Source organism: Trichoplusia ni, chromosome 3, assembly GCF_003590095.1.
Source record: "Trichoplusia ni isolate ovarian cell line Hi5 chromosome 3, tn1, whole genome shotgun sequence".
Classification (NCBI taxonomy): Eukaryota; Metazoa; Arthropoda; class Insecta; order Lepidoptera; family Noctuidae; genus Trichoplusia; species Trichoplusia ni.
Window position 1 is genome coordinate 14,932,228 of NC_039480.1, and position 16,122 is coordinate 14,948,349.

General features: G+C 34.1%; 1 protein-coding gene across 3 annotated transcripts in view; it reads left to right on the top strand.

The window, feature by feature from the left end:
- LOC113492079 (cytoglobin) overlaps positions 1-14,875 on the top strand; it is a 29,843-nt gene extending 14,968 nt beyond the window's left edge. For all 3 annotated transcript variants that reach the window (XM_026869367.1, XM_026869366.1, XM_026869365.1), the window contains exons 2-4: positions 590-750; positions 11,534-11,759; positions 13,885-14,875. In XM_026869367.1, coding sequence (XP_026725168.1) covers positions 596-750; positions 11,534-11,759; positions 13,885-14,025 — 522 coding nt within the window. In that variant the 5' untranslated portion in view covers positions 590-595 and the 3' untranslated portion in view covers positions 14,026-14,875. The remainder of the gene's footprint in view (positions 1-589; positions 751-11,533; positions 11,760-13,884) is intronic.
- The last annotated feature ends 1,247 nt before the right edge of the window (positions 14,876-16,122 follow it).

The window sequence follows — 16,122 nt, forward strand, 5'->3', positions numbered from 1 at the left end:
ATTGATATAATGACTCCATCGTATGCAAATGCAAATAAGATTCAATTGAACTATCGGTAGTGTGCCAACGTCTAATCTAGATCAATCCAAATTAACTGAACAATAAAAATAGAGTTGAAAGTTCAGTGCCTTGAAAGTTCCCTTTTTAAATAAATATATTTTACTTTTAGTGGCTCTTTAATTTCGAAGGTCATCTTTGCATACTCTACTTCTAAATTGGTAGATACACTTATAATATTTGTTAATTAGAAAAGGTTACATAAATACAAAATACGTACCTAACATGTAAAGCACCATCCTTAAGAATTAGACGCATAAGTATTGTGTATTTGACATAATTATAATCAAATGTATAATAAACATTTGCATGCGCTGTTGTTCAAAATACCGATATTTGATTATCTAGTCGAAAAAAGTAAAAACCGTTCGAAAAAAGCTCCTTCATAATTATGATGATATTCTAGACTGTATTGTTGCACTGCTCATCAAGCACCAACCGCATGGCACTTTAGGAGAAAGGAACCGACAGATCCCTTCAACTTTTTGTAACCTAACGAGTGCCCTCAATACTGATAATACTTTTCTCCAGGAGGCCATGGGCAGCTGGCTGAGCTACTTCTGGTGGGGCGGCGACCCGGACGAGGTGAGCCCGGTGTCTGGTCTCACCCGGCGCGAGGTCAACGCTGTACAGAAGTCCTGGGCACCAGTCTACGCTAACTCCGTCGCTAATGGTGCTGAACTACTCCGAAGGTTGGTTCCGTACTTCCATAACCCTAGAAATGAATAACAACTGAAGAACGTAGACGTTTTTAAAAATTTGTCTATCGTGTCGTATATCTTAAATTGAAAGAGACAGCGCGACTATAAATGATTGATGTTTTACGATTAATGTACTAGGTATGCATATGCGTGTAATGAAAAATAGTTACAACTACCTTACTGCAAGACAAATAGGTACGAACTATGAAAGAATATTTGCAAATAAATTTTCTCTTACCTTTCTCTCACCAAAAACGTTATTACGAAATTACTATTTTGTACTGTCTAATTTTCCTTATCTAACCGCCACAGCTTTATAACACAAACTGTAAACAAACCATTAAAAACGCAAACAAAAACAAACGAAATCGAATTGTCAAAAAATTCAATCAATCTATCGTGCACGCGTACAATTCCCACTCACACATGCACAGCGGACTCCGTAGCTACACGGTACGTCTGTGTGTGTTAGTCAATAAATCAATCACGGATAAGTGACCGCTCTTGCCCGCTTTGACGCGAGTGTACGAGAATTTACGCGGGTTCTCGCGGGTTTACGCGAGTTACCGTTAAACCAACGGACATCAATGCCCACTTCTCTTAATGCCTACCTACTTTGATTTATGGGTCACGGTTTGTAGTTGTTGGCTGTGTTCCAGATACACTAAATCCCTTAGGACTCTTAAATGTAGGGCTGAGTGAAAAGGTAGAGCAAGTATTATGTTTCTACGAATGATTACTTATTTACCAAAAAGTCTTATACCATCATTGGCTTTTTTGAACTCTTTTTTTTTACTTTACAATAAACTTGACACATTTATTTAGAAAAATATATGAATCCGATAAAATCATCACAGCATCACGCCATGCGTCATTTCAAATCGATCTAAGTCTGATTTAGTCAAAAACCTACACAATATTCTGAACGAAGAAATCTAACCCATTTCTAACCACGTTATACCGGTATCAAAACATTTACCTACACACCAACGTTAAGTTTTAAACTGTGACATAGCACATACACAGCCTTATACAACCTTGGAGCAATCCCTGGCTAGACAATACATATATTTTTATTGCTTCCACTGTCATGCCATCATTTCGACGCCCCACATAGCTGGAATACCACCTGTCGTCTACTGCCGACCCTTATGACAAAGCTTCTTTCACACTTACGGGGAAAATACTGAAATGTTTGTTAAATAGAGGCTTCGTTGGTTTTGGTCTACATAATTAGATTTAAGTTACGCTATTGAGTTAGTTATTAAAGAGGTAAACAATTTAACCTTTTTTATACAAACACTAGCGACCTGCCCCGGCTTCGCACGGGTGGACATTTATTTTTTAAGCTTATTTTCCGGGATAAAATATGGCCTATACAGATTCGGAAGAATCCCTCTAAGTAATGGTAAAAGAAAGTTTGAAATCGGTCCAACAGTTTTTGAGCCTATTCAATACAAACATACAAAAATACAAAGGTTTCCTCTTTATAATATTAGTATAGATATATTAAATATGTGGGATACATTTCTCAGGATAGCCAACCTATTGTCACTAGAAATTTATTCTCATGATTTGGTTTTTAGTAGCGATTCCTTTTAAGCGCCATTTTTATGGCAGTCCACTGCAGGACAGCTCGCAAAGCTTACTCGTAGTTTTAATCGTTAAGAAATCGTATACGATTAATACTTTTTATTTATTTATTTATTTAAGATATCTTTTTATGTAGATGATATAAACAAATACAGATACTTGTGACTAGGGTGAGCAGAAATCGATATGAAAAGGGCATTTTTACAAGTAAATAGATCGTTTTCAGTATCTATTTGAAGACCCTTTGAAATTTATATCTTTGGTTACAAGGTACGGATTTCTCTATTTCTGTTTTGTTTTGACTCCCAAGATTGGATGGATTTTTTTCTCTACTAGGGCCGTTCTAACTATTCTGAAATATTTCTCTGTTAACGTTAAATTATCACTGTGTATGAAAACATAATCTAAAAAGACGGAAAATATTGAAAATGTCAGTAAACGTTACCTTACCACCTGAACAAATATTGGAATGAAGTCGATTCAAATTTTCTAAATAATTCTATTTATACCAAATAAATAATTTATCTCTATATTAAATGTATGTTGAAATTTTTAGTATACATTTATTTAGCACAAATCTAGCTATTATTTTGTATCTCTTTTCATTCACGGGTTAACTTCATGCGAAGAGACCCGGTCCTTTTTAAAGGCGTGAACGGGGACACAGGTCCAACGTGCAGAGGCCTTCTTGAGAACTTTAATCTACAAAGTGATGGGGCATCTACTAGGGATCATTCACCTCTGCTCTATGGGAGAACAGACATGAAGAATCCAAAGTAGATGCAGAACTATTGCAAGTATGCGTGTAAAATCAATTAGACTATTATATATTATATGAGACATTGTTACGTGGACCAGTTCCTTAAATTATCCGGTAAACTATTATTTTTATTATTATTCTCGAATCAATCATTTCCTAATTTTAGACGTGAAGGTCAAATACACAATGAATTTAAATATTTCTTGTTAGTGCGTGCGGCAACATGTGCATTTAGCGGCTAATGGTACAATAAAATAACAATGTAAGCTTGTAACTAAATAACAACTATATTCATAATGAAACTTTAATAGAATAATGCTCTACATTATGCTCTATGAATACTTTTACGGTGAATACTTGGACACAAAACCGAAATACTTAAAATATTTGTTTTATTTTATAAGGTTTACTCCCTATAATATATTTATCTGGATAACCCTAATAGTTTCTTATCCATAAGAAGTCCTTGGGCATGTTCCAGAAAAAGTAAAATGAAAAAACAGTCCTTAAAAGAGAACGTAAAAAGAAAGGAAGAAGAAAGTAAGAACACAAACCAAAGCCAGGCAAAAGATGACGTTTAAGGTTAGGTACGTAAAGTTAAATTTTTTTTCGGAGATTGTCTCAAGATTCTATCTCAAGTAGTCGAATTACATCAATACTTAAAATATTAAAAACGGCCTTAATCCCATTCTGATTTCAATCTCTATCCATGATTATTTACAACTTAACTCTCAGGTAAACAGTATCCATTCGTCCAGGATCACTTAATTCAGAGAGTAACCTTATTTGAATAAGTAAAGCCCGGTGTAGGCGCACCTTAAGGGCAGGCATTCCCTTCCGCACGCGGTACTTAGTATTCCGTATTAGGAATAAGGGCCTGTTTGGGCAAACGTGACTTCAGACTAATCTGTATATATCTGTGTGGCTACATTTAGTATGTGCGAGAACATATTTAATACGTATCTAAACCTAGCTCTGCTATGAGCTACGAGAATCGGATACTACAAGTAATTAAAAAAAAAAAAAAAATTATTAAAATATTTTCATATGGAGGTAGTTGGTTTTTTCGGGCACTTAGAAGCGTTAATATTCATGATTCTAGATGCGTGGTTCCAAAATGTAATTCTTATGGAGATAAGATAATATAGGTTATAAAAATAAAGCTACAAAGTTGCGAGTACATAATTATAGCAAGTATGCTACTTGAGTTAGAAATTATCTTAAAGAAAAAAGTGCCATATAATCATGGGAGATAGAAATAGAGAAATCCGTACCTTGTAACCAAGAATGTATCTTTCAAATGGTCGTTTAATACCGAAAACGGTTTACTAATTTTTCAAAAATGATGTCGTCTAAACCTCGGTTTCTGCATAACTATTTGCGGTATAAATGCAAATCATTCGAGCTTAAAATCACAACAAAAAAATCTATGTATTGCTCATTTAGAGTCTAGACAATTCAATCTAACTCCAAAGACATGACTAAAAATTAACAAAACAAATTTCCATTCCATTTCACCGGTGTTTCATAAATAATGCTCTCGTATATTGAACGGGCGTACAATATGAAGCGCCTTAACCCATACATATTTATTAGCGACTGATTCGCCCCTATTATATATGCATTACAGGGATTTTGTCTCGTTTGCTATTCAATTGAGTATGTGTCTCTTTGGGGATATACCCCGGGGGATTGGGTAAACAGCTCGCAGTTTTGCAACAATATCGCCGGGAACTTCAGAGGCTCAATCTCACTGCCTGTTTCATCTACCTCTTTTTAGTGTTGTATTTGCATGACGTATTAGTGTTAGGTACAATGTTAGTAAGCGTAGTTTACAATAATTTGGTTTAGGTGGAGACTAAAATAGAAATAAATATGTAGTATCGTGAATTTGTTTCCTTATTTTTTACACAAATTAACATAATTCAAGGAAAATAAAAACTTAAGTTCAAATCCGTATCCTGATAATCAGTTAATGATTTTTTTACGAATAATGGCTATTAAAATACTCATTAACTAAGGTCTCGTGAAGGATAAAAAATACTTATCAAGGCATTTTCACTCGCACATTGCCGTTTTTGGCTATAAGGCTCCAATACCAGTCAGATTATTAACCTTCAGATCAAGGATTTCTATAAAACCACAATAACGCTTACGTTACTCATCATTATAAACAGAAACCTTATTTTGGACTTGATTAATTAAAAAAATTGCGTCGTTTATAAACTTAGAGCCTCTTTTTATTTAAATTTAACGACAAATACACGTTCTTTCGATATATTATTATGCTAAATATGGATCAAACGACAGTATTGGACGAAGCAATTCTATTCGCAGACTAGAATAACAGTTAATTCATAAATAGGAATTAGAAAAATATTGCAGTTAGTTTTGGCGTAAGCACTAACTGCGTCATCTGTATTGTGAAAATAACAACTCTCTCTATAACTCGAAGTACACACGCTGTCAAAGTCGTGACTTTACGTTTGAGAGGGTTTCCTATTGTCACTAATGCTAGACGGGCTAATCGTACAATTCTCGAACGAAAATGAAAATAAAATGTTTAATAACTTAATCCATGTATGTTCACGCCTTAACGCCACGCCCTTAACCTTGGACTACACGAACGGAGGTGTGTCGCAGTGAGACAGTAACCTAATAGTATAAATGTCACACGAAGCATTTAACCACGACGTTCATAGAAAGTATCAAAAACATGCATATTTTAAGGGAAAACTGTCATGAGAAACCTTGTGAATTTTCGAAAAATCGTAATAAAGAAAAGTCTTAAATAAATACATTTTGCTTTGAAGATCCGCTCGCGTAATTTTAACATTAAGATGACATTGACATTGATTTCAAAGCAGCATGTAACCTAGCAAACAAGCTTATTTCATTTCTCATTAAATGGGCTGTGGAAGTTTACACTTCGCTGTTATTATAATTCGAAGAAGGTATACTAGGTATCATCAAAGCTTAACTATCCTTCTTCCATTCTTTCTTATGGATTTCATAAGAAAAATGTGAAGCTCAGAGTTGAAAAAAATATATGGACTTTTGCGGTTGCAAAGAATGCCTAAAAACGTCTGTAATAAAAAAAGAATGTCTATATACCAGTCTAAATTAATTAAGACGAAACTTCACTAGACACCGGAACAGTGTCTGCATTTTAAAGTCTAAATCCAATATACCTACTACTTAATTAATAACACAACACATTCATAAATAATATAAGTAGCAGGGTCAGTCATTCACATATAGGTATTAGTTAAAAAGTATTTGCGGTTCTGATGAGAAAACCAGTTTGAAATCTTGTTCGTGACGTCATATTAAATGCCAAATTTTATTTTACTAGCGATTTAACAAAAAGTTGACCTGATGAGGCATTTAATGATGGATTTAAAATGTTATGTCAGTAATAATAATCAAATTGTGTATATTTTATCACCAACCCGCGTTGAGGCAGCGTGGTGATCAATTTTCAAACCTGAGAAGAGGCATGTGCCCTGCAGTAGGACGTATATAGTCTGGTATTATCATCCATCTCGTGCCATGACCATTAATTTAATTGTATTAAGTTCTAAAGATCTACCATAATCTTTAAAGGTAGGATATTGCAATTGTTTCAGAGATATGTCGCTCTACGCTGTGTAGGTAGTCACGCTACTGTCAGAATTATCCTACCTAAGTGTATAATCGTAAGTGTAAGTTTATAATTAAAATGTATGAGTTTTAGATTGTTTACATTGTTCAAAAATTTAGTTCCTAACTACAACACACAAGAACAAAAATTTCAAGCCTTGAAACCTGAGGACCAGGAGACCTAATATGCGTAAAGACATCTCCAAGCATCAAAAAGAGGGGAAAGATTAGAAAGGAGGTTTATGTTATAAATGAAATGTGTGGAAGTCATTAATTTCTAATACAAAGCAGTATCCTAATAGTTTAAGTACATTCTCCTGCCTTATATAAACCACTTACAAGTTGACACACAAATAACGGCGCCTAGGAAATGGGAAGTTACTTCCTCAACTCCAAGCCACGTTAGGAAACTATCAACGGCCTAATTGGATAGACATATCGATTTTGCGCACCGATATAAAATCTACGTGCCTATTAATACGCAAATGTGATTTCTGAACTACAAAACGTGATATGTATTGTACGATTGTTTCGATTTATTCTTGAGGTTATTGCGTAGACGAATCGTATGCAAAATCGAGCTTTAGCGAATAATTTTTTTTTTTAATATATGGCTAAGGTAATAGTGTATTGTTTAAAGAATACAAACTGAATTAAGAATAGATAATTGTGTGTATCATATAATCATGATATATAAGAGTTTAAAAGCTTTTTGCGATCAATAAATTTCATTCAAAGCGGAAAGTCGTTTGGTAAATCATTTCCACATGATGTTTACCACGTTTTTCAGAAAAATGAACCTTTTCGTAAGTTTTGTTTGAATGATTTGAATGTAAGATGTTACGAAAACAAATTTATTTAAAGTCAGGATTTGATCATAACAAATTAATGGCGATATAAATATTGTATAGAGTTCAATATTTTAATAGCTCGTTCGCTATAAACTATAAAATCAAATCATATCAAAGATATTATGACGAATATAATAATATTATATTGTTCAACATAAATAATAAAGTTAACGTTTGTAAATATTTTTATAAAATATTTATTACCTAGTAGATTTAGTAGTTTCCTAAGCAAGCAAGCTTTTACGGATTTATCAGCCTCCTTAGCCAAATAATATTTTGACAACCGCCATTAGAAGACGTTCTAATTTATATTTTTAACAACAAAACCATACCTCCGACTTTAAATAAAAACTGCAGAACTAAACTAAACTTGTGTATATTTCATGTGACCAAGAGACCAAGAACATTTTATGTTAAACTAGCTGTTGCCCGCGACTTCGTCCCCGTGGGTAGAAGATATGAGTTATGATTTAGGTATACCTGCCCGGTTTTTTTTCACACTTTCCATTATATCTTAGCTCCTATTAGTCGCAGCGTGATGGTTTATAGCCTAAAGCCTTCCTCGATGAATGGTCTATTCAACACAAAAATATTTTTTCAATTTGGACCAGTAGTTCCTGAGATTAGCGCGTTCAAACAAACATCCAGAACAATGTTCTGATAAACAGAAAAGAAAACATAAAAAAGAACAAAATACAGACTACTTAAAAACTCTTTTTTAAAGTAAGTTGAATATCACGTATCTAAATCATGTAATATACAAGGTGTAATTTTCATATCTTCTGTTATCGCTAGAGATTTTAGAAACGTCTTTTGGAAACCAAGTGTCACTGTGATGTACTAATAGATACATAATATTATAATAAATTAATATTAGTTCAAGCGTTTACAACAATAGGTCATTCGCACGTTGAATGGCTCTCCAGCGGTGCTCTCCACACCACAAGTGCTTACCTGATCAAATCATAATTTGTGGTTAGAATAATAATCTAAACATTGTACTTATCAATTTTAAAAGAAGGTTTTAACTGTCACAAAAACCTCAACAAGTTCAGAACGACCCTTTTTTTTTGTTAGTAAGGCGAGGGAATTGTCATGGACACCCACTCCCTCGGTGGAGGAAATGGGTAGTGTCAGACTTTTACTAACTAAACCTGAACCGCCGTGCTACGTCATCCGCGTTTTTGTGTCGGTGTATGGTAATGCGTTGCAATCCTTCATACAAAGTTCAGAATGACCCAGTTAAATATTGTTGAAAACTATTTATAATTATATTTAGCATGTTAACATTGCTCTCATTAAGTAATACAAGGTTGTAATAATACAGACTGTGTATAGTAAGTAGGTTTAAGTTATACTCGAAGAAATGAAAAAATAACCAGACTAGTGTAAGTAGGACTAACTTTATCATGATCTATCTTTATCTAGCCTTTTCCCAACTATGTTGGGGTCGGCTTCCAGGCTAACCTTCTGACTCTGTAACGCCTGTCAAAGATGTCTTAATAACAGCCGAGACCCACATTTGAACATGCCTTCAGAAACACGGAGGAATTTGTTATGAAAAAGATGGTCACCCGTCTACGGACCGACCGTGTCAAGCGTAGCTTAACCTCTGATGGATCAACTTGTGCAATTATAGCTTAGCTCTATATTGTAATTTAATATCATGTAATATAAGATATTCCGTTTAAATTATTACATGATCACTATCAACCAAACTCGACAGACCATCCTTTTTGCAAATAGAATCTCTTTTAAGCTCCAGCGCCTACAACTTTCTAGAACTTTTTACATTGAGTACGTATAAAAGTAGGAAAATATGTTCGATCCTTTAAATAATGTAAAGAAATATCACATAGGCATATTACTTACAGTAAATTATTATTGCATTGATTTCCCTGTGTGGTTTCTCTTTTATTTATTTTAAGTATTTCTGTTATAAATTGTTTTTGTATACTTACACATGTTATGAACCTTGTCTGCAACAAATGCATTTTTTTTTGCTTCAGTGGCAGGTGAAATTTTATTTTTTAGTCACCCATCCGATTTTATTCTGCAGCCAATTTATAAGGATCCCTTAGATTCGTAAGTCTCGCACTTGAACACTTATTAGGGACTCGCAAAGCTCAAAGCTCAGTTGATATTCTATCTGGAAAATCACATGCAGTTGTAGAATGGTGACACTGCTCTACACCGTTGAGTGCGCCGTCTCTTTTGCACAATTCCAATACTCTAACTTTATAAACCGAACAAATATAATTTGGGCCCACGACACTGAGAGTTCCGTACATACCTATAGGCTCACGAGAAACAAATTTGCAACAAAATGATCACCGAACCTAGATTTTGATTTCTACTAGCTCTTACTTCTACAAAAGAAATTCGCCATCTGTAAACATTGCAATTGTCTAGCTGATGACAGACGGATGTATAGATGGACAGACGGCCAAACAGAAGAGTCTTAGCAATAAAGTTCAGTTTTCTACCTTTCGATACGTAACCCTAAAAAGGGTGGTGGTAGAGCACCACTTATTCAGCAAAGAGGCTAGATATCGATCTATGACTGACACAATACGCTCATGACATAAACTCTGCCTCGCATAGTGCACATTCCAATATTTTATGATAAGTAAACTCCATTACGAAGTTAACGTTTAGGTGACCATCAGTAATAATGTTTCTTTAGTCGAGTTTAATGTTAAGTAAATATCCAAGTGTGCAAACGTCTAGCTAATGCCATAAAGATAAAATGGCGGGAAGCAAACAGTGCAAAAGCCAACCTTAAAAGTTAACGACAAATGTTAATTCATTTCAATGCATTTAATTTGCAACAATCATTTAATTGAATCATTCATTCAACTATAAAAATTAATAAAACTGTCTTGTTTTATTTTGCTTTTCTTCCATTTTGATTTTGTTCACAATGTCATAATAAAATAATAATAAGTTCATTAGTTAACTATCAGATATACCCAATAAAAATCTTTTCTATATACTTAATAATAACAACCTTGTACCTTCAATACCAGTGGCAATAACAACGAAATTTTGCACGTCTAATAAAACATGAACAGAAAGCGTAAATGTCAAATTTTATAGTTCTCACAGAGAACGAACAGTTGTGGTTTGCCAGACAACTTAATAAACGTAGGTACCTATGCCAGGCATGTGCCAGTGTTTGACATATCCTTTTTTGTGGCCGGCGCTAAAGCGATATTTGTACAGCTTTTGTAGGTAATTAAATGCCAGTCAAATGTAGAGACTTGTGAATGAGATAGCAAACTACGGGGTTATTGCATTTTTTATTCGCTATTTAAAAATAGGATCAGTTTTCCTCATATTGTTGTAGAGTAATTTGAGGTGTGGCTGATTTGAAAGTGCATTTGACTATTCTCCTTTGCCTGATCAAAGATTTATTGACACGAAATGATACTAATATTGAGTAAATTAGTAAATCATGAATGAATGTAGGTAGAGGTGTCTAAGTAGTTTGTAAGTGATTCTAGTTAAAAAAAAATATATTTCTTGGTTAGCGCATGAAAAAAAATAGCAATTTAGTCAGACCGTATGTGCATACAGAAATATGTATATATATCTTTCAACTTGTGGTTTACCGCAACCACAAGACTGATACTAGATAGACATACTATTGACAATTAACTATTACAGGATCAACTGTACTTTTATATATGCATTTTACTAAAGTGGCCCGAACAATTTAAATGTGTATAACTCCCCAATAGCTCTAAAAATTGTAGACACAAGACAATAACGCATAAATTCATATTTTATAATGAAGAGAAATCTCATAATGATATTAAAAAAATGAAATTTTCGTCCATACGGAAAAATACCAACCAAGAATTGTACCCAAAAGAAAATTTACATAAAATGGCAAACCATTTCATTAAATTTCCTCTTCTTACAGATTTTTCACCACTTACCCAGAATCGAAGGAATTCTTTAAAATGATAAAGAACTTACCTGAGGAAGAATACTTATCGAACATGCAGTTCAAGGCTCACGTCATCAACCTGATGACGTCACTGAACTTGGCCGTGGAGAACCTCAACCAGCCGGAGGTGGTCGCAGCCATGATGAATAAACTCGGGGCGTCGCACGCCAGAAGAAAGATTCAAGAAAAGAACTTTGATGTAAGTAGAAATATTTTGAATAGATGCTTTTGTCCTACAAATATTGGTATTAAATTGTAGTAGAAGTATTCGATTTGAAATGTAAGGATTGATCGCTTCTTGAACGAAACAACGAATCAATCTTTCCACCCTGAAGAGTTCTGACTCTTCATCACAGCCGTTTCTGTTTATGATTAAGAACGAAATTATCAAGATAAAAACGCGAAAACTAAACCGTAAGAGTTATCAGATAATAATATGAGTAAACAAATTAGATTCTTTATCGAAATATCGAATTATAAAGATAAATTCTTTAGCATCAACCTGCTCAGTTCGCTGGGCTCCACTGCTGACCACTGGGTCTTTTTATAAAAAAAGGGTTTTAAATCCGCAATGAACAAGTTTGTAGGTTCTATACACGGTTATTTTCTTGAAGAATATAACGATGACGGCATAATCGGATAACAAGACAGTTTATAACAGTCGTCCTTAATATGATCAGTTTTTAATGCTCCGAGAATTCAAACCTTATAACATCAAAAAAAGGTGACATAGTTAATAAGCCTCTTTTGTCTACGTGTCATGTGAAGTGTCGGGCGTAGTTCAAAAAGTAAATTAATGGTTCAAGGAAACTGCGTCTTTATATTTTTTTTAATTCAGCCTCTCGGGTGAAACCTTATTACTGGCCGATTTGCTCTTTTCATAGACCAGAACATTTTGATTGTTCAAACACACTTATTATACTGTGAGAATGTTAAGCTTACATTATTCATGAAGCACAATTGAAGTGATGTTATTTAACCAATACAAAAACTCAATTCAATTTGCGGGCGCCGCTCTGGCGATAAGGTCATTTCCATGTCATATGTATTAGACTAATGTAAGGTGTGGTTAGTGACGGAGCTTCATTTGTTTTTTTTTTTTCATTTGGACAAATACAATACCTACGTGGATAGAGTTAATGTGTGGATTGTGAAATATGTGAACGTCACGCCATATTTCCCATGTATTCAACATTGTTAAGGGGTGTGTAGATATTTTATAAGCATGTCTATCGCCTAACCTATTTCATACTTGCTGTGGTTTTGAGTCGGCCCAGATTCAGTTAATTAATTTAGAGCGCGTCTCTCTATTTTTATATTATGCCATTTCGCGCCTTTTCATTATTAGGTGTTATTAAAAAAATGCATCGAAGTTCACCTTTGTTTTCAGACTCAGAAAAGGATAGAGATTAAAAATAAACCAAAATCATTAATATTGTGTTGCCCGCGACTTCATCCATGAGGTTAAAAGATATAAGAAATCATTTTTAAAAACTATTTTTTTTAGTTCATTCAATATGCCTCGTATTTGTAAGATTTATCATTACAGCTCTGCTCCAATTAATCATAGCGTGATTATAGGTATATATATATACAGCCTTTCTCAATGAAGATACTATCTAACACTAACATAATTTTTCAAATACAAACTTTCATCCCCTATTTTTCCCCTTAGGGGTGGAATTTATCAAAATCATTTCTTAGCGGATGCCTACAACATAACATCTACCTGCATGCCAAATTTGAGTCTGATCCGTCCAGTGGTTTCGGCTGTGCCTTGTTGCATCGCTATGTCAGTCAGTCACCTTTGAGTTTTATATATAGATTTTATATATAGAAGATTTGAGGCTTTTACTTTCATATGTAGTTCCTGAAATCAACTGTACTGAAACTATAATATTACTTACTACCTCAATCTAGGTACCTTCAGGCTTACAGTAGCTCGTTAGGAAAACCGTCCTCAGATTGCGAACCCTATTTGGGCCACTGCACAGAACTTGACGAAAAAGGGGAGAGTCTGCGTTCCTCGATACTCGTTGCGGATCTGGTACCCAGACCAAATTACGATTTACTAACTTGCCCAAATTGCCCCTGCACCTGAAAATGTTATTACCACGTTTTAGTTTACAGATCTCAAAAGAAATATGTGAGGTGCAATGCATTACCGGACGGTATTAGGTACTACATTATTGATACCACAGCGGTGCACCTCCAAAATCCGTTGCAAATTGTTCGTCATTCACTAACTCTGTTATTTTATTAACTCCAAAAAGAGAGATGTTTTAATGAAATCAGTACTAATCGGTATATTATTTCTTTTCCAGCAACTGAAAGACGTAATCGTGAAGATGTTCATCGAAGTTCTGAAACTCGACGACGCGACGCTCGGCGCCTGGGGCAAGACCGTCACCTTCTGGTACAAACACATATTCGAGACCCTCAATACGCCGGAAGAGGCCAGATAACATACACATTGTGAACCACTTACAGTATAAACTGTAGTTTAGTACAATGGCATACATACTGTGGAAGGCAAACCCAAATTGACTTTGTGATGATAGGGAAATGGCTCAGATGGACCGCTACAGATTCTTTATAGTAGATATTTCTTAATCAATAATAGAGAAGGTTGGAAACTGATCGGACAATTGCAGCTGAACGAACATACGGACTTATTTAAGGACGATTCCAATTACAAACGCCCCTTTCGGTGACATGTTTTATTGCGCTTAAAACGCAGAAATAAATAGACGATTTTGAAAAGTAGCTTCTCCGGCAAATTTCGTTCAAACAACAGGAATGCAAAAAAAAAAACATTCAGTGTCGGTCTAATCCTTTAGGAGTTCAGTGACCACGTACAGTAGAATCAAACTAATATGACAAATGCGAAAGTATGTGACCTCACGCTTAAACGGCTGGACTTCAATTTCGATAAAAAGTTATGGTGGTAACCGAATCCTTGGATTAATATAATTAATCTGCGTTAAAGGAGTTTTTGTAGCATCAAATGTCGTCCTTGAAGGTGGTTGTAGACACATACCGAGTGTTGGATATCAATATTTCATTTTATTGCCTGCCGTTTACAAAAATAGCAAATGCAAACTAACTTGTAAGGCAAATCAATCTCGCTTTACATTTTTCTTTCCTTGTAAGGGTTATGAATTAGTTACTCAAAGAGTTTGCTTTTCACCGTATAAAAGCAATCTGAATAATTCATATTGCATAATTTATGTTCGCTATCGCTCTGTCGAACAAGAATCGATTTATTGCCTCCATAATTGAGATTGTTTTTAACATAAAATTGATATTTTTCCATTGTTTTTTTTTTAGTTACTTGCTTTTTCTCTGTTCCATAAAGGACTATTTTTGTCAGCGATTTGAGGCGCCATTATGCACAATATAGCACCGTCTCGCTTAGACAATTTAAAGAGCTGGTAATCATTTGATGTTATTATGAAGCTTCTTTAAATCTCTCTTCTCTCTTTTTTGATTAACGCATATGAATATAGCCATCCTTTTCTCAAAGCCATTCAGGGTTCTTTCTACGTATGTAGGAACCAAAGTCAGTGTAAATTTTATCTAGTAATCTTCATTGTCAGTGACCAAAAGTGTAAGCATACTCGTTAATAAAATGTATTACTTTTGACATTTATTCCGTTATAACTAGAAAAAATTCTGTTAGGTATTTAATTAATTCTATTTGGACCTATATTAGTAGGTAGGCTATGACTATTTTTCATGATTCTACCAGACCGAATTCGTGCAAGAAATTATGAAAACTCTGTTATAATGATTTAAGAAATTACCGCTTTTCGCTGTTGCGACCCATTTTGAAACAATTTGTATTTTTGTTGGGATCAACAATTTCACTTTACTCGTAGCATTTTTAGTAGTAATGAAATAATAATGTAATATTTATAAAGTGACTTTTAAGTGTTTTTACTTACACTTAATTAATTTGATATAGAATGTATGTTGTCTATTTTTATTAAATTATAAGATGCATTTAATAATATTGTAGGTTAGATTAAAATGCTTAAACATCTTCCATTTTATTGCATAGTGTAAATAGCTAAATGTTGTAAATAAAGCTGTCGATTTTTGTACATTGTACACTTGTTAAACCAAAAATATATTATGTAAATACATATTCAATATTGTCAACGATTTTAATTATTGATTCATTAAATTTTATATGAAAACACTGCTGTATTACTTGAGTTTACCGCGTCTGAAGAAAGCTACCAATCGATAATATCGGGCACGACTTTTACAGTAGCATTTAGAACCAAATGGCGCAATTATGTGTATCGATTGGGTGCTCCAAGTCTCCAACTGAATGATACACCACAATAGGTAGCTTGTGTTGTTTCTATGTTTTTTTAAGTCAGTTCTTCGTGCAATGCTTATTTTAACTATTTTCTGGTACAAGTAATAGATAAATAGTAAAAAATCACAAGGACATTGAAATAAAGGCCCTTACAACAAGTGTCTGTTAACTTTTTTTATCTTAATATACTTAAATAAAGGTGCTAAGTAGGTAAGTATTTTTTAGAAGTGTG